This window comes from Ylistrum balloti, unplaced genomic scaffold (genome assembly GCF_031769215.1).
Source record: "Ylistrum balloti isolate Yb309-2 unplaced genomic scaffold, AGI_CSIRO_Ybal_v1 Utg369622, whole genome shotgun sequence".
NCBI classification, from domain to species: Eukaryota; Metazoa; Mollusca; class Bivalvia; order Pectinida; family Pectinidae; genus Ylistrum; species Ylistrum balloti.
The window spans coordinates 1,149,134-1,169,973 of NW_026781892.1; the positions used below are offsets into that span (position 1 = coordinate 1,149,134).

The 20,840-nt window shown below is 36.4% G+C and overlaps 1 protein-coding gene across 2 annotated transcripts; it reads right to left on the reverse strand.

The window, feature by feature from the left end:
- Positions 1–9,724: 9,724 nt before the first annotated feature.
- On the reverse strand, positions 9,725–19,876 carry LOC132549769 (uncharacterized). 2 transcript variants are annotated; one of them, XM_060213739.1, is made up of 11 exons: positions 19,267–19,876; positions 18,832–18,983; positions 18,224–18,408; positions 17,893–18,044; positions 17,343–17,480; positions 16,782–16,909; positions 15,030–15,198; positions 14,573–14,718; positions 12,419–12,534; positions 11,399–11,522; positions 9,725–10,984 (listed from the first exon to the last, which is right to left on the reverse strand). In XM_060213739.1, the coding sequence occupies exons 1-11, from the start codon at positions 19,848–19,850 to the stop codon at positions 10,716–10,718; spliced, it is 2,163 nt and encodes a 720-aa protein (XP_060069722.1). In that variant the 5' UTR covers positions 19,851–19,876; the 3' UTR covers positions 9,725–10,715. The 2 variants fall into 2 exon arrangements, with proteins under 2 accessions (XP_060069722.1, XP_060069714.1); XM_060213731.1 differs by having other exon boundaries at positions 18,826–18,983.
- Between the last annotated feature and the right edge of the window lie 964 nt (positions 19,877–20,840).

A 20,840-nucleotide genomic window follows, 5' to 3' on the forward strand; every position in this document is an offset into this window, starting at 1 on the left:
AGAGAGAGAGAGAGAGAGAGAGAGAGAGAGAGAGAGAGAGAGAGAGAGAGAGAGAGGTGGAGAGAGAAGACAGAAAGAGAGAGAGAGACAGAGAGACAAAGAGAGACAGAGAAACAAAGAGAAGGGGGGAATGAGGGGAAGACAGAAAGTGAGAGCGAGAGACAGACAGACAGCCTTAGAGACAGACAGAAAGACAGCTAGTCACACAGACAGACACACAGACACAAGAATGTTTGATGAGAATACCGGTATATTAATACACATTGTTGATGTGACCATGCAGCATATACCACTACAAACTTCCATCAGCTAAATCGGACAAGAGTTCGGATATGCCCTTTGATTGTAGCAGTCATTTGACCACTTCTATCTTAATCTTATCCGACAATAGATACAGTATCTTCAAACAGCTTGTTATTCATGTGACATTTTACGAAACGAGTCTCTGAGGGTTTAGTAAAAGACGTGTTATATTAATCTCATATAAAATATAAACAAGTCCACACATTTTTTTTTACAAAAACTCAGCAACTTTGACAGGTTTTAAAAATAAAAAATGTAGAGTACCAAATCAGACAAAGGCAGCTATTTTGTAGCGCGCGCCATTTTTGATTCATGACGTGACGTCATCTTCTATATAATGACATCACGATCAATTTCTGAGTGGTGCAGTCAATGAAAAACGGTCTAGTATATATTACACTACTTATTTATACGCAAAAAGATTTACATAAGCAAATTGACTGGATAACATGCGAATGTTTTGATAACTATTAATAAAATACAAATAATTTGAAGCAAATGTATTCTGTCAACACATACCTACGAATTCAGCTATAGCTAAAACTCCAAGAGAAAAAAACAAGAGCTTCATATCAAACAAGGCAGGCAAGACCATTTTGATATCTATAGTGTTACACGGACACGCAACCTTTGCCTTATATTGCTGATAAAATTTCTTATTCACAAGACATAATGCTATTAATATGAATAGTGTAATGTCTGTGGTGTACCGTCTTTACTCACAATAGAACGAAACATAACAGACATGACAAGTATTAGTTTCGGTGCCGTTAATGTGATCACTGCCTCCTAAGCTAAACCGAAATTTTATCAATTTTAATCTGAACATTTTAGTGAGCGTGGAATCTTCAGGAAAAAAATATCACTCGAACGTAGAGATTAAAACTGACAAGCTCAAAACCTGTCTAAGTGAGATGGAAATGTAAGTTTTCAAAATTAACCATCGTATATCTGCAGCATTTATTTAAAATTACCGAAATTCTAATTTTCAGACCATGCAAAGGTGGCGATTTATGACTTAGCAAAAATGTCAGTTTTTTCGGACTTTTAAATTCAGGTGAAACTTTATGTGTGCTAATTCAAACGTAGCATGCAGAGTCAAGGTAAACCTTAGAAGTGACCAAGGCAGTATATCCATGTTATCTCTGTACCATTTATTCTACAGGACTACCAGTGTTAGTTCAGTTTGTATCGTTTAACGTCCTATCAACAGCTGGGGTTTAAAGTCGGCCTAAAGGTATATGCGAGCCTAGGGGAGGTGTTGGGTTTATGTGGTCGTTGATACTGTGAAACTGAAACTGACTTATTGCTATCACAGTGGAGCATACTGCTTCCAGCAGAGCCAGTCAATGGTCATTTATTACACCAGTATGTTTCGAGCCGGAAAAACAGAACCTGGAGTCTTCCTCACACGGGCGGCACGCAATTAAAGGCGAAAAGTGAGGCAGTGAAGGGACACATAAGAAAGAAACGAAAGAAAATGTATGTATGAAGATTCCCACTTTAGTCACCTCAAACAATGCTGGCAGGAAAGGTGTCAGTGATCAGCTTAACCCACCGTCCATATAACTGAGTACTGTATACATGATCACAAAAATGATTCTGATTATCGGTGATGAGATTCTATGCCTACAGAGTACAACACAAAACTCCTGTAGAGGATCTCACGTAAGTTTCTATTCATTTGAGATTGATAAAATGAGGCCGAGAATTTTTCATTTTAACGACCATCAGGTGTGGTAAACTGAAAAATTCTTGATGATTTTCGTAAATCTCAAATGAGTTAGAAACTAATGTAAGATTCTGTTTATCACGCGTGAAAACAGCATTTAATCGGGCTGATACAAAATCTTTACGGGCGACAGTTTCATTCTGTGTATCATTCTTTGGTGACGTCAGAACGCATAAGCATAATGACGCAATGAATTTTGACGTCACAACGAAAAGGACGGGTCATTACACATTTAACAAGATAACTTTATGAAATTGTTATAATTTAGGTTGATGATGATTACGGGGAGGTATTACGGTTGACATAATGGTGTTTCTCAATGAGAAATAACCTAGTTTTTATTCGTTATAAAGTTGGGATTGTTTAATAATCGTCAACAAACTGGTGGCTCTGTTGTTATCTACCTGGTTCTGATATGAGAACGTGACATTAATTCCTTATATGGCGGACTTATTCATTCGATAAGTTGATTCATTATCAAATACATTAATGAAAATACTATTATTACCCATTTTATTCAATGCTTACTATCGCCTTTCCATTTTGACCACCCGCTCCTGCAAGGACTAACCTGTGTGCATCTGGCGTTACTCGACACTCCCAAGATACACATTGAAAACTCGGAATGAAAGTTTACTTAGAAATGATATATTAAACAGACGTGAAATGGGCGTGGTCCGACTGCTAGAACGATGGTATATTTAATGCCTCCACAGTTCTGTTCGTCTTGAAAAATATTTTTAATCACCTTAATTCAATTTGAAAATGTCATTTCTAATCACCATCGAGAAGAAATAAGATAGAAAACTGCCCCATAAGTTATATGGTAACTACCGTAAATATCCACAAAAATAATTTATGATCTCAACTTAAATATAGACAAATTCCATAAATAGTAAACGAAACAGGAGAACCTGAAATACGGCGCACTTGATTAGTGCACGAACGTAGATCTAGTAAATTAAATAACATTTCCAATTCTATGGAAGTTTTGAGGGTTTACATTCTGGTATATGGTACTGAAATAAATCGTTACACTGTTGGTACGGCGTGGATCAAATCAGATTTCTTATTACGCTGGGATATTAGTGTAGTTAGTGTGAGAGGCAAGAGGCGGGTATTAAGTGATTTGTTCACGCTTCATTTTAGATCATTGGCAGTGTGTGATTTATAAATGTGGATCATATGCAGATATTTCTACGGGATACCATGGGTTACGTCCCCTTAGAATAAGAACAAGTCTTGTAATGTTATACATGTCTTGGTTGATAAACGTTTGTTGCGAAAAAAATAAAACATATAAAGAAAAAAACAGAAAAAAAACAAAAACTACAAAACAAAAACAAAAACCAATACAAATATAAAAAAAGGAAAAATAAACCAAAACGTAAACATTGAATTTCATTTATTTGCAACGATAAACATCTAATACGGAATGCAGATCAGGTTAACATTAGTAGATAAGGAATTTAGATTTTAGATAATAAAATCCCAGAAGCGCACGCTAAATTCTGGTAAACATTTTCTGTACACAGTTCGCATGACCCGCTAAATCAGGTGAAAATTCGAGACCTGATAAAATATGTAGAAAGCATTATTACAAATAGGAGAACGAACGCTTTCGTGAAGCTGATCCCTATGGGGCAAAGGGGCGGGGCCTAATAGTAAATTATAAAAGTATATATAGATCTTAAAAATACTTTTTCATTTATCTTAGAGAACGATTTGTTTTTAAAATCACTGATACAAGCCATATGGGCCTCTTGTTCAAATTGTGTCGTTCAAATTTTGAGACTATTTGTTCAAACTGATAAGAAAATTATACACTGTCGTGAATATTCTACCGGACATTTCAGATCCATCCTTCCACAAGATCTATATGCTTTTCCACCCAGTCAGTCTGGGAAGGATTTGTTTCAAAATTGTAAAAAAAAATATGATAATATCAATTATAATATGTGTATGATGGTATTTCTCTACGTGTTACAAGCTAGCCGTTAATAAGTCTTTAATATATTACTGTTACTTAAATGTCTATCTTAGGAAAATTATCAGAACATTATGTTAATGAATCAGGAGGATACTCACATTACTTACACTAATCATTCAATGACCAAGGCCCATGTTACATAAGAGGAATGATGTAATTGTCTATTTACGTGATCAATTGTATATTCTGGCAATATTGATTTTTATCAAACTGAACTCACCATCAGTAATTTAATGTTTACAATATAAACGAAGGGTTTATTGGAGACAGATAACTCCAGACGGCATGGATTGGAGACAGATAACTCCAGACGGCATGGATTGGAGAAAGATAACTCCAGACGGCATGGATTGGAGACAGATAACTCCAGACGGCATGGATTGGAGACAGATAACTCCAGACGGCATGGATTGGAGACAGATAACTCCAGGCGGCATGGATTGGAGACAGATAACTCCAGACGGCATGGATTGGAGACAGATAACTCCAGACGGCATGGATTGGAGACAGATAACCCCAGGCGGCATAGATTGGAGACAGATAACTCCAGACGGCATGGATTGAAGACAGATAACTCCAGGCGGTATGGATTGGAGACAGATAACTCCAGACGGCATGGATTGGATACAGAAAACTGCAAAATTCACACTGGTCACAGAATTGACTCCAAAAGTCACACTGAACACAGACCTGACTCCAAAATTCACACTGACCATAGACCTGACTCCAAAAGTCACACTGACCACAGACCTGACTCCAAAGGTCACACTGACCACAGATCTGACTCAAAAAATCACACTGAACACAGACCTGACTCCAAAAGTCACTCTGGTCACAGACCTGACTCCAAAAGTCACTCTGGTCACAGACCTGACTCCAAAAGTCACACTTAACACAGACCTGACTCAAAAAATCACACTGAACACAGACCTGACTCCAAAGGTCACACTGACCACAGACCTGACTCCAAAGGTCACACTGACCACAGACTTGACTCCAAAAGTCACACTTGTCACAGACCTGACTCCAAAATCACACTGATCACAGACTTGACTCCAAAAGTCACACTAAACACTGACCTGACTCCAAAAGTCACACTGGTCACAGACTTGACTCCAAAAGTCACACTGAACACTGAACTGACTCCAAAAGTCACACTGACCACAGACTTGATTCCAAAAATCACACCGAACACAGACCTGTTTCCAAAAATCGAACTGAACACAGACCTGACTCCAAAGGTCACACTGACCACAGACTTGACTCCAAAAATCACACCGAACACAGACCTGACTCCAAAAATCACACTGAACACAGACCTGACTCAAAAAATCACACTGAAGACAGACCTGACTCCAAAGGTCACACTGACCACAGACCTGACTCCAAAGGTCACACTGACCACAGACTTGACTCCAAAAGTCACACTGGTCACAAACCTGACTCAAAAAGTCACAATGACCACAGATCTGACTCCAAAAGTCACACTGAACACTGACCTGACTCCAAAAGTCACACTGACCACAGACTTGACTCCAAAAATCACACTGAACACAGACCTGACTCAAAAAATCACACTGAACACAGACCTGACTCAAAAAATCACACTGAACACAGACCTGACTCCAAAGGTCACACTGACCATAGACCTGACTCTAAAAATCACTCTGGTCACAGACTTGACTCCAAAAGTCACACTGGTCACAGACCTGACTCCAAAAGTCACACTGACCACAGACCTGACTCCAAAAGTCACACTGGTCACAGACCTGACTCCAAAAGTCACACTGGTCACAGACCTGACTAAAAAACTCACACTTGTCACAGACCAGACTCTAAAAGTCACACGGTCTGTCACATTAACAATTTTTATATTTCCCGTTCCAATCTCCATTCCGTGTATAACGTATATTTTGTGTTTTTTCGTGTTATTTTACATATTGATATTACATTATATATAAACAGAGAGTGTTTTAAGAGGATACCAGTCAGAGGATACGTGTGTACACACTTAATGTGGTAAAAGTCCCTTTTAAGTCGGTCAGTTCCCTTGTTTACGATTACAAATACACTTCGTATCAGTGGCCAAAACATTGATAATATAACCTTTCACAGATAAGCAGTACTTTGCCAACATTTCGATATGGAACTCTGGATTCTTGCTCTGTGGATCTTAACTATTGTTGGAACAGAAGGTATCTTATTGTCAACTCACTTCGACGAAGTTGACCATCATATATTATATAAATACAGATCTTTGTTAGGTACCTTCTGGTATTCATAGTTTTCTTACTAGTTCAGAAAAAAAGCTGATTATAGATTCTCTGTGTTTTTCTGAAGTGTATCCTAAACTGACGGATAAATATAAAATGGATTCGGTTTCAGAGTGGTTAATCCATTCAGTCTATCATTCTTTAAAGAAGCTTGAAAATAGGAAAATGAAAATAAAGTCTGTATTCCTTTATCTTCATGTTAAATAAACACTTCAAAATTTATATGACAGGTAAGTAATTATGTCTGTAGATAAAGCGTCAAATAACTTTAACCTGTCTGCAAAATATTATTACATTTCCTGTATACAAAAAGAACTAGACTTGCTTAATAACAAAGGAAGCCCCACCTATACATTACCCAATCATTCCAAAGAAGAAATACTGGCAACTCATGTATCGGTATTGTATTATTCATTCAGATTTTCTATCAATGATAAGGATACAGACCTCCTCCGTTTATATTGGATTTCATAACTTCACAAGAATCCGTAAAAACAGCGTTATATTACTGGCTCGTCTAGTTGCTCAATCGAACCTTTGTCAAAGCTGTTTACTAACGTCTTTAGTACTATAAAATCTCTGTTACAGTCTTACTGTTTACCCAAGAAATTAAAGGTTCGCATCCCTATCATTAATTGGCGACCAGAATTATTCCAAGCAAACGCGAGGACAAATTGAACTGAGTATTTTTTTTTCATTCTAAAGTAGTTAACATATAACAAGTTATATATACATAAGAAAGTATATGTCTAAATTCCATTGTTTAAATGCTGATTATAAGTTTACGATATGTTTTTGGGTTCACCGAGTGTCATCATACGAGTGCAGGAACGGCTGGTTAAACTATGAGGATTCGTGTTACTTGTTTGTCACCAACGAGACTGAGAATTGGATCCAGGCAATGGTAAGATATGTATTATGATATGTAGGATTGCCAATATATCATGTTAAATATAAACATTCGTGTACACGTGTGTGATACAAATTATAAACATTCGTGACACCTGTAAATGACGAGATATCTATAACAATATGTGTGTTATAAAACATAAACGTACATGACACCTGTCATTGACATGGATTTATAACATGTGTCGTGACACCTGTCATTGACATAAGATCTATAACAATGTGTCTTGACACCTGTCATTGACACGAGATCAATAAAATTATGTGTCGTGACACCTGTCATTGACACGAGATCTATAACAACATGTGTCGAGACACATGTCATTGACACGAGATCTATAAAATCATGTGTCGTGACACCTGTCATTGACACGAGATCTATAACAACATGTGTCTTGACACATGTCATTGACACGAGATCTATAACAACGTCTATTACCAATTATTAACATACATACAAGTAATTAAAAATTCGTGTTTCAGACTTACTGTAGTGTATTCCGTGGCTATTTACTGGACATCTTGGATGAGCACGAGAATACGTTTGTTAAATCCGAACTTACACACATGCATGCCCCAGGTTCTTTATCGTTGTATTTTTTTTTATCTCAAATAACAACTTTGTCATTGATTTAATATTTAAAATAATCATTCACTATCAAGTTAGAAATTTGTGGAAAATGTAAAAAATTTTGCGGATACATCAGTTTGTACACATGCTCTTTGAAAGCATGTATTTTCGCGGTGCTTACCTGTAGATGCCGTGTTTTTCAAAAGAATATTCGTGTGTTGAAATTATCCGCGAAATCAGGAAAATAAAAACCTCTATTAATAAATATATTATAAAAACGAATTAATGTATATGATGTTATGTGTTTAGGATGTTACTACATGAGTGCCACTGATGTGGAAGTAGAGGGACAGTGGCGTTGGACAACCACGGACAGTTTTGTTGAATACACGGACTGGGCATCGGGAGAACCACAGAACGCCGGGGCGGGAGAGAATTGTGTTTGTTTACGTACAAGTACACATTATCACTGGATAGATGTACCTTGTCATTCTGAGAGACATTTCATTTGCAAAATAAGGTGATTATCTTCGATTTTAAACGATTTTTGGTTATCATTGTAACACATGCACTTTTCCATACAGAGGACTTTATCACAATGAGACGTACAATGAGCTTAATCACGATAAAAGACACGATAAGCACATCACGGTAATACATATAAGCAGTCATTCACGATATTTAAATTTATATTGAATCCTGTTATCAATAAACAATAAAACAGCATTTTCCCATCACCTTGGTTTTCCTTGGTCGTCTACCAGGCTTCAAAAATTAGGCCCACAGCTTCACTGACGATTCCTAGAATGCGGTTACATGTGTTTTATCTAATTCTAAATTTGTATTGAAGTCTTCAGGAATATCCAAACATATCGCCGTATGGGTACCACTTACGCATGCCTTATGTTTCAGACTGGACGCTGGGATAGAAAACAACATTATTGGGTGATGCATCAAATTCGAAAGGGATTTGAGATTAAAGAGATCAGCAATCTTTCTTCTTGTTCTGGTGTTCTTTGATAAACACTTGAACATTTCATCAAGATAATGTACTGTACACACCATAAGCGTTATATAAATGTGACATTTCAGGTCTAGCAAAAACAATTGTATATTAATTATTAATTATTATTAATATTTGTAGTCGTGCAGATAGTTGACAGGAGTGGAAATACGAGACAATAATATTCTGATCGACATTATGATAACAAGGGCACTTTTTTTATACTTCATTCATATTTAATGTGTAATCAGGGACGTAGATCTAATGTCCCCGGTGAAATTAATTAATTATTATAATTATAATTAAATAGTATCACTGATACTAATTCTCAGGTCTAGTTATAAATAAATCAACTTTATTTATTTTCCAACAATTGCGAAACAAGATTTAAACTTTATAAATACAGACTTCCTCTTATCATAAACTTAACTAAACGGGCATGCTGACTCCACCAGAGTGTCACGTGATCTAAATATGACTGGACTTTCCTTTATTGGTCTATCAGTGTTGTCCCGTTTGGTTGCGGAATGTTAAGTAACAGGAAAGGTGTTAAAGGCGATCAGTCAAAATCCGCACGGTCTTCGTCATCTGTGTTCCTAAGTTTAAGACTTACAATAAACAAGATTATAGAATTGATAGAGTCATTATATAGTCTTCAGAAAACACTAGTACTGGGTACAAGTATATCAGTACTTGATGCAAGTACTTTTGGGGATTTACCAAAACTCAGCTGTGATGAAAATTATGGCAACAAGGTCGGGTACTGGAGAGTTACTGTTTCTCGTGACACAAACATTTTTTCAGCGAAAAAAAAAAATATATATATAATTATTGTTTTAATCTTTATGTAATCAACATACAGGGGCGACACACAAGAAACGCTGAGAAAATTATTTTACAAATTTTTATTGAGGAATTAATGTGAAAAAAGACAGATCCGCAAAAAGTGTAAAGAGTCATTTATACAAAACAAAGGAATGTATAAATAAATACACACAAAAAAATAATGTAGATATACAAAGTACACTATCATCAAACCATTGTCACTATAGGCACGACAAATCAATAAAAAAAAAAATCAGATTTATTCCATAAATACAATTTGTAAGGGTAACTCACCAAAAAAATGTCTTCTATGATAAATTATCAGGATATGCATGAACAGTGTATCTAACAATACTGTTTATACTTCTGTGAATACAGTCAGTCAGAAATGAGGGTTTTGGTAACAACACACATCTGAAACAAAGTGTATCTGAACATTTGTGTAGAATGAATTCCATACTAAACTAGAGCCTTATACAGACATTTGATATCATCATTTTAACAAAAAAAAAATATATCAATAAGTTTTTGAAAAAATTAAATGCACTTGTTCAAACGTCTCTTCAAGATGGCGATGAAATGGTCTATCATTGGATTTAGCTAGCTTGATATTGCCAGCCATATTGTATGACGACTTTGGTTTGAAAACTTAATAAATTAATTTTCGTACAGGTGTATTGGATAAACTAGCGTTTTTAAGATTCGACTAAGGACAACACATCAAAGTATTAAACTGTCGTCATATCTCACAATATATATTACCTCAAGATGTAGTCTCTGTAATCACTACGGACACCAATGATACCTAAATTTGTATGAAATGTACTGAATGTCATGAATATGGAGTTGAAAGTGTATATTGAAAATTCGTAGTACATACTTCTATTGGCATAAAAGCAGCACATCTGAAAGTGTTTTAGCAATTTCTTACCGTAGGGTACAATATTAAAATATTATCCAATTAAGGGAAGTTTTTGGCAATTATGAAAAATTTTACTGAAAAATGTAATATTTTTCTGTAAAATACAGGCATGACTTAAATCAATCCTGCAATATTTCAGAAAAGATCTTTCCATGAAAAAAAAAGTTAACAAAAGCAATGATGATGTTTACAGTGTGAATTCCCTATAGTACACCAGATAGGAATACATAATAATGATTCCTGGGCTTTGTTTAGGGTTTGGGTCTGTCCCATTAAACCATCCAAAATACGACAGAGAGTTCTGTGTTCCCGATGTTCCTAGCTGTGCAGTGATATCTATCACCCAAGGTGACACATTCTGTCCGTCACACCAGCCGTTCCTACCATAAAGCCAGGTACCGTGTTCATTTGGCTCCACTCCATACGGCACTTGATCTGCACAGCCCAATGGAGTACCTAAATGTTTGAAGGTAACATGTAAGAAAAGTCAGAATAAACACGTGTCTACAACTTCAGTATATATATACACAAAAATATGTGTCAACAGATGGAATGTTTTCAAATAAACACGTGTCTACAATTAAAGTATATATATACAAAAATGTGTGTCAACAGATGGAATGTTTTCAAATAAACACGTGTCTACAATTAAAGTATATATATACAAAAATGTGTGTCAACAGATGGAATGTTTTCAAATAAACACGTGTCTAAAATTAAAGTATATATATACAAAAATGTGTGTCAACAGATGGAATATATACACATAAACACATCTCAGCTGTTAGAATATGTCTTACACACAAAAACAAATGTCCACAGTTGGAATATCAGCATTTACTAAAGAGAAATGATGTAAGACCATCTTACCTGCATCACTAAATGTGATGTTGTTTATGTGATCATTAACTTTAAAATGATGAGAAGTCACACAAAATTCTCCACATCCATTCTCATCGCTTCCATGTCCAGTGATCACAGCCACTATCTCTACCTTAAAATACACATCAAAACAACACAGGTATTTCTCAATATATTACTGACACAGAGATATATTTTTAAGTTATATGATATACTTTTAATGCAAGAAAATATGCTATGAATTAAAATCCTTTGACATTTAATGATAAAATTTGTCATGATTACAGGAGGTTATCATGTCAGAACAAATCAGACCGTTCTATTAACAACACTACTGCATCTAGTAGCAAACATTCCTTCATAACCATTATAGAGAATACATGGTAGGTTTCTTAAAATATAACATGTAATTTGGCGTGAGTGAAGAAAGCTAGAGTGGCAAGCCTTTGGTCAGCCACCTTGGTCTACCTGTCCCGAATACATGGCAGGTTTCTTAAAATATCACATGTATTTTGGCGTGAGTGAAGAAAGCTAGAGTGGCAAGCCTTTGGTCAGCCACCTTGGTCTACCTGTCCCGAGCCACAGTGCAGCTTATATATTTTAAGACACTGACAATGTATTCTATTTATCCTGCAACGTTGATGGAACATCAGACAATCAAAACTTAAATTTGTTTCATTTATTCTTTGTTTACATGATGTTGACATTACACTGAATGTTGCCTGGCGATGTACGCCAAAACAATTGTTCTGTGCAGAAGTATTGTTCCAAACTTCAACAGATAAAACAGCGATTTTATGAATTTCCGTAAATAAACTTGTTCATTACTATATATAAAATCATTTATTTCAACATTTATTTACATTGTTAAATGTAATTTTCATGTAAATTCAGAAATTAATTCTGTCGAATTCACTTATGTGCTATAATACAGCTGTTTTCCATCACTACCTAAATACAGCAAAAATATATTCTGCAGGTGTATTCTGACAATGGCAGTGCCATAGCAGGTTAAAATGATATAGTTACCTTTTTGATATCACTTGGCACAGTAAACGAGTACGGTTTGAAGTGCGAGTTGTATGTTTTATCAAATGTTGCTCCAGGTTCATACAGCACTGTGACATCTGCTGGGTACATGTCACCTACAAACAACAAAGTACAGCACTGTGACATCTGTATCACCTACAAACACCACAGTGCAGCACTGTGACATCTGTATCACCTACAAACACCACAGTGCAGCACTGTGACATCTGATGTCACCTACAAACAACACAGTGCAGCACTGTGACATCTGATGTCACCTACAAACAACACAGTGCAGCACTGTGACATCTGATGTCACCTACAAACAACACAGTACAGCACTGTGACATCTGATGTCACCTACAAACAACACAGTACAGCACTGTGACATCTGATGGGTACATGTCACCTTCAAACAACACAGTACAGCACTGTGACATCTGATGTCACCTACAAACAACACAGTGCAGCACTGTGACATCTGATGTCACCTACAAACAACACAGTATAGTACTGTGACATCTGATGTCACCTACAAACAACACAATACAGCACTGTGACATCTGATGGGTACATGTCACCTACAAACAACACAGTACAGCACTGTGACATCTGATGTCACCTACAAACAACACAGTACAACACGGTGACATCTGATGTCACCTACAAACAACACAGTACAGCACTGTGACATCTGATGGGTACATGTCACCTACAAACAACACAGTACAGCACTGTCACATCTGATGTCACCCACAAACAACACAGTACAGCATTGTGACATCTGATGGGTACATGTCACCTACAAACAACAAAGTACAGCACTGTGACATCTGATGGGTACATATCACCTACAAACAACACAGTACAGCACTGTGACATCTGATGTCACCTACAAACACCACAGTGCAGCACTGTGACATCTGATGTCACCTACAAACAACACAGTGCAGCACTGTGACATCTGATGTCACCTACAAACAACACAGTACAGCACTGTGACATCTGATGTCACCTACAAACAACACAGTACAGCACTGTGACATCTGATGGGTACATGTCACCTTCAAACAACACAGTACAGCACGGTGACATCTGATGTCACCTACAAACAACACAGTACAGCACTGTGACATCTGTCACCTACAAACAACACAGTACATCACTGTGACATCTGATGTCACCTACAAACAACACAGTACATCACTGTGACATCTGATGTCACCTACAAACAACACAGTACAGCACTGTGACATCTGATGGGTACATGTCACCTACAAATAACACAGTACAGCACGGTGACATCTGATGGGTACATGTCACCTACAAATAACACAGTACAGCACGGTGACATCTGATGGGTACAGACTTTTCATGTTGATAAAAACAAACACTTTTCTTGTGGAATAAAAGTCAAGTATTTTATAGATATATTTATATATATATTGATGTCCACTATTCTGTTACCTGTCTTGGCTGATTATAAAAGAAGAGGCTACAATAAAATATATATTAACTCTTCTAGTTTTCGTATTACACTTGTGGTGGCCCACTTCCATTTACAAGGTCTAGCAAGCAATGGAAAACACATTCTACATTATCACAATTTCACAAGTCAGATATGGGATAAATTGATCAAACTCGCACCTTTAATACTGTAGCAGATATTAAAACAGGTGAAATTTATTGACAAAATAGAACAGTATTTGCTAAGTACACATGTACAGGGTTCAAAACAACAGATTTGTAGATTGTTCAAATAACAACAGTTTTTAAATATGTAATAAAGACTTAAAAATATACAGAACTGCTGACGCCAAAACTGGTCACTATAAGTTACATTTCTTTTCAGTATCATTAACAAGGTCAACACTTCCAATGGTGTTTCAATCAAGGATGTTGATACTCCATGGTACCAAATATCAAACGATAATACTTTTATGCAAAATGTCATAATAACAAAATCAGACCCAACAACTTCTGGTTACTTCACCCAAGGACACCCCAGACCTTATCTGTGGTCCCTCGGTACAAGGGGATGAGGCAGAATACCCAACAGGGGAGTTTTGACACCATTCCCAGTAGTTTTATCAAGTAGTGAAGTTTTGATGTTTAAGTTACATGACCTGGGAAAACCAAGTTTTGTCACCATACCTGACACACGAGGCTGGGAAAACCTTAAGTTCAGTGACGGCTTCCAAGGCATTGCCCATTCAACTGTTTTCATGTTGAACACACAAGTAGACTTTGTGAAGAGAGGCAGAAGAGGGGAGACATCTGTTGTCCAGCGACCAATCCTTCTGTTAAACACAAAATAATATTAGGAAGTGAAAATACAAAGGAACAAAACATACCATATATTCAAAGACAGCAAGATACACAAACCTCAAACAAGTTGTTGTCTAGAAACCGTAATTCAATTTATAAAAAAATCAGGTAACCTTTGACCTGCTGACTTCAAATAAGACAACTTTGAGAAGTTTATCTCCACAACCAGTTTTTACATGTAGTTTGGATATAGAAGCCCAGAGAGGGTGAGAGACATTTAAGACGACACATCATGATTCAACAATCAACAGGGAGACATGAATCGGTAGGGGAATAGTTTTACCGTCGGAAAGCACTAATCCAACGTCCCAACTCCATACCACAGAGAGGTGACCCCTGGTCACAACAGACATACAGATTAATGGTGTGATCCCAGTGAGGGCATTCTGTATCCATGGTTCCTGGACATGACAGGGACATGTCCAACTCCATCTTAGAAAACTTTTGTAAATCTGTAAAAAAGATCAACATCACAATTCTGATCAATTCAACAAATTTACCCATGTCAAGCAAAAGTATTCTAGATCTAATTTCATTATTATGATAACTTTGAGTATGACAGTAAAAAATTGTTATACAATAGATCTTTCTTTGGAAAGCAGCAAATCCAAAATGATGTGATAATCAGTTCAAATTAATTTGCGCAATCAATCTAAACTATCAAGACAACTACGTGATAGATATTACAGAACAAACAAATATTTTCCAAGTTTTATCTATAACTTAAGCAAACATATCGGAAAAACATCTTTATTCCATCAAATTTTAGATTAATATTTTCCCCCTGCTATCCCATAACAACAGCACTAGACAGCCACTGTAGCGATGTGACTGGTTCCACTGTAATGGGAGGTCACAATACTCTTGCTGACCATTTCATGTTTTGGCTGTGCTGAATTTACTCTATTGATTAATAAGAGGATTTCACTTAATGTAACTGTATGATTAATCAATTTGCCTAAAATAGTGCTGATTATGTAAATATAAGCAATAAGGGTTTTCTAAATATAATAAAAGTCAAGGGGATTTGTGACGAGGTCACATGCAATTGTATGAAATCAGATCAGGCAGTGTATTACCCACCTCTTAGATCAGGCAGTGCATTACCCACCTCTTAGATCAGGCAGTGTATTACCCAGCTCTTAGATCAGGCAGTGCATTACCCACCTCTTAGATCAGGCAGTGTATTACCCACCGCTTAGATCAGGCAGTGTATTACCCACCTCTTAGATCAGGCAGTGTATTACCCACCTCTTAGATCAGGCGGTGTATTACCCACCTCTTTGATCAAGCAGTGTATTACCCACCTCTTAGATCAGGCAGTGTATTAACCACCTCTTAGATCAGGCAGTGTATTACCCAGCTCTTAGATCAGGGAGTGTATTACCCACCTCTTAGATAAGGCAGTGTATTACCCACCTCTTAGATCAGGCGGTGTATTACCCACCTCTTAGATCAAGCAGTGTATTACCCACCTCTTAGATCAGGCAGTGTATTAATCACCTCTTAGATCAGGCAGTGTATTACCCACCTCTTAGATCAGGCAGTGTATTAACCACCTCTTAGATCAGGCAGTGTATTACCCAGCTCTTAGATCAGGGAGTGTATTACCCACCTCTTAGATCAGGCAGTGTATTACCCACCTCTTAGATCAGGCGGTGTATTACCCACCTCTTAGATCAAGCAGTGTATTACCCACCTCTTAGATCAGGCAGTGTATTAATCACCTCTTAGATCAGGCAGTGTATTACCCAGCTCTTAGATCAGGGAGTGCATTACCCACCTCTTAGATCAGGCAGTGTATTAATCACCTCTTAGATCAGGCAGTGTATTACCCACCTCTTAGATCAGGCAGTGTATTACCCACCTCTTAGATCAGGCAGTGTATTACCCATCTCTTAGATCATGCAGTGTATTACCCATCTCTTAGATCAGGCAGTGTATTACCCACCCCTTAGATCAGGCAGTGTATTATCCACTTCTTAGATCAGGCAGTGTATTACCCACCTCTTAGATCAGGCAGTGTATTACCCACCTCTTAGATCAGGCAGTGTAACATTGACAACAACACCCTCTTTCCCTTGCATCGTTTTCTCTGAGAAGATCGTGATGATGTTAGCTGGTGCTGCTAGTCTTTTGTCCAGCTCATCTCTATATTTAAACCTACAACATACACATCTGTGCTGTAATTTGCTCTCGTCATTCAAAAGGCAACATGAATCAATCTAACAGACACATGTCTATACTATATGGTATATTAGTCTGTGAATACATTTCAGGAAAACAAAAATTCATGACACACTTCTCAACAAATTTTTGTGTAAAAGAGAAATTGTAAAGAGAAGACTAAATATCAATACCATTATTACAAGAGTTCAGTAAGTAGAAATTAATCAATAAACAAACTTCAAGCCAGAGATATAAACCTCAGCAATGATGTACAGAATAAGATTCCTTTCTTCTATTTCATCAAAGTTTGAAGCACATATTATATAAGTACAACTTCATCAGGAAAATTAATTCCAACAAAGACGAGCCGATATTTATAACAGTACAGTCTGTTATCTTTCTCTCCTGTCAATAAATACATCATTACCACTGTCCTTGCCACACCAGGAAGTCCATAGATGGATACAGGAACCAGCCAACCTCTGCCAGGTCCCCTGCCTGGTTTACAGCCAAGAAAAAGTTCTCAGATGGAGTATTCTGGAAACTTATCTCAAGTTTCTCATTTCTACGGAAAAAAAATATGAATGTACATACTGAGCAATTTGATCTCTCAAAAGTATAGGAACAGAAAAGTAAAAAATGATAAAAAAACTAAAGAAACTACAGACACTGATTTGTTTCCAAAGAAAAATTTGTTTTAATCACTGAGATATTGATGTATTATATGTCAATATTACAGTTTACCAGTGTTTTCTTCTACATTAAGCTGAATTTCAACAATGCTTGTTGTGCTTTAAGAAAACACATAGGTCATGAAATTGCAGCATTATCCCGACTTTCTAATTCTGAGTCAAACATTATGGTGCTATAAATACTGCCGATCCATTTCACAGTGAAACATGTAATTGAATCTTCCATAAATACACAGTATTTTAAAATGCTGTGTGTACTTCAAGTGAACATGGTTGTATACTTACCCAGTGTATATACTGCTATACTCTACCATTGTTGCTGGTATAGACAGAGGTGTGTTACACTGGCTACCTTCACAGTTCAACTCTTGTATATATCCAGCTTTATCAGAATATACAACAACACCAATTGCTCCTGACTTTTGCATTGTTTGAACCTTAAATTAGGAGGGAAAATATGAAGAAATTAATTGAAATATTTTGTTTCATTAAAAAAAAGAGGACATTTATGTTTTATGAAAGTGATATTGTAATGTAAATTTTAAGAGGGTTTTTCTGAAGTTGAGGCAGAATTTAAACTTGAAGGACAAGAGACTCATTAGTGATATAGTAATACCTTTTGAAAGAAGGAACAGTTTCCTGAAGAAACAAGAGCGATGGATCCCTTTAGAGAGCCCACACTTTTGCATCCTGTATCAGCTCTAATCATAGGCAGTGTCTTGTTCCCAAAAACGCTTGGTGGACTCGGCAACCAGTCATACCTTGCATCCAGTCTCTTAGCCACAACAGGAAACTGTGATGCTAGAGTACAGTAATATTTATACACATATCTTTCTCAAAGACTTCAAGTAAAAGTTACATTCAACAATTTATTCTTACTAACAGCTTAAGGTACAGAATTTTTCATTACAACTCTCAAAACGAACAAAATTGATAACATATTCAGAATACTAAATTTAAATCTAACGTAAATTGTGATCCATTCATAAGTCTCTGGATTTCAATATCCAGTAAATCTGATAAATCTTCAAAATCTTGTGTGTTACACATGTTTCTAGTAGTAAATCTGTTTATTCAAACAATATGAACTTACTCTTTGCATGATGATTTGGGGTTAATACAATATACAAGTACAGTAAATGTCATATCCTCTATCATGACTTCAATAAATTTTGTACAACATATAAACAGATTGAAGCATTCTGTACACTACAGTACCCTCACCAGTAGATTGAACAACTACTTGATCATAGCCACAAAGATGGTCAACACAATGCCACTGGCTTAATGCATCTGGGATCCAGTTTCCAAGCTTGTCCAGTGGAACAACAGAGAAATGGATTCTCTCCATTATCAAAGAACCAAGTGTCCCACTCCTTTAAAAACAAAGGAAACAACCAAAAAGTAGATATTTTGCAATACACTGAAAAATGACAACAGTATACTCCAGAAACCCTATTGAATCAAGTGATTTTAATTAAGATGCATGATAATAAATTCTGACATTTTGTTTTGTTGGTATTTTTCACTTTGGTTTTTTATGTGTGTTTGTTTGTTTGGTTATGTTCTTGTTTCTTTCTTTCATTTTATTGGTTTTTTTTTTTACAATAAGGCAGCACTTTAAAGCAATAGTTACAGTGTAATCCAAGTACAACTCACATGTTGGTATCTTTAACAAAATGCCTCAATAGCGTATGATGAATGCGGTCACTCATCCATAAAGCACCATAAACTTCCTGCATCTCTGCTGATTTGGGGATGAAAATGAAATGCGTTGAATTCAAAAGTGAAGTTTTAACTATCGGTTGCAATCCTTCGTCTGATGTCCACATACATTCAAGAAATCCTGACTGAGGATCAAATACATGAATAATAATTGAAGAATTCGCAAAAGATTGGCTAGGATAAACGACCTTTCCGTCGAGTCCCCATATGATGAAAGGAGGAGTTGGGGAATCGGGTTTATAGTTGACGATTTCTCCGTCTGTCAATGCGGTTTTTTGCTCTCCTAAATGTCTCGAGTTGGAATTATAATAAACTAAGTTCTCCTTTCCTAATGTTGCTGACCACGAGCTCGTGTTTAATGGACGATTGCGAAGCTTTGATTTACTAGCAGACTCATTTAATTTGTTCTGCTTCGATAGCATCCCATTAGCAACAAACGTTCTTACAATTGTGTTCTTACGTTTCACATGCGGCGTGTGTTCTTTCGAAATGTTACAAGAAACGACTGTAAGGCACATGACAAATATCACAAATAGCAACAACGATATGTTTACGTCCGCCATTTTGAATGGTCACATGATCATATCGCTTAAAGGTGCGTTCGGTTACACCTATATTGTCTTCAATACAAAAAACTGACAAAGACGAATGCGCCGACATTGTTCTTGAAAATCTCACATAATTATATATTTATATGGCTGTTACGCTGGTTTATCATTTCTGGTATCCTCTTATCAAACCGTTGCATTAATCATGATATGCCCGAGGTCACAAGTCCTGGAACGAATACTTACCTGTTCGCGGACGATACGGAAGCATTTAGGATAAAAAATATGAAATGAGGAAGACTTGAATTTTACAGCAAGTCGTATTTTATCTTCAAAGATAGTCAGCATTCTGGTGACTACGTTTTCGTCCAGATAAATGGAAAATAATGCGCGGAGGTCACATTGATCAAATTAATTACACCCTCTAGAAAAGTGCAGCAGTAACATAATAAAACATTTCGTGAACATTGAACAAGATGTTGGTGTCATTATAGACAATCCATTAGCATTTAGTGAACATAAATGTGAGAAAATGAATAAATTTATTATTGGCCGTTCTATAGCGAAAAATGGAGTACATGAGCGTGGAGGGTGTTATTTGTTTAGTAGCTATCCAATGTCATTTCGTCTATGCATGTTTATAGGTCATAGTTCATAGTTCATAGAGGGCATAGGAAAAACGGAACAAACATTCAACACATTTCAAGACTTTGGAAAGTTAAGATGTCTTATATCCTGTATATTTACTACGGACACTATTCTCACTGATCAGTAATACAATGGTAAGTTGCTACATGAACGGACTTACCAAATGGACTCTCGTTTATTTCAATTCGAAAGTTTTGAAATTTGACAATTAATTAAGGCATTGCAATTAATGATTACCTTTATTATATTGGCACCCATGTCTTCGGGATTTAGGGAAAAAATACTTCACCCAAAAAATCAAACCTAAAGCAT

Coding starts and splice junctions, on each gene's coding strand:
- LOC132549769 (XM_060213731.1), bottom strand. CDS start 19,850: ATGTGCCTTACAGTCGTTTCTTGTAACATTTCGAAAGAACACACGCCG. Junction 18,045..18,223: donor ACTGTTCCTTCTTTCAAAAG/GTATTACTATAT, acceptor TCCTAATTTAAG/GTTCAAACAATGCAAAAGTC. Junction 12,535..14,572: donor TTCCCAGCCTCGTGTGTCAG/GTATGGTGACAA, acceptor TGTTGTTTGTAG/GTGACATGTACCCAGCAGAT.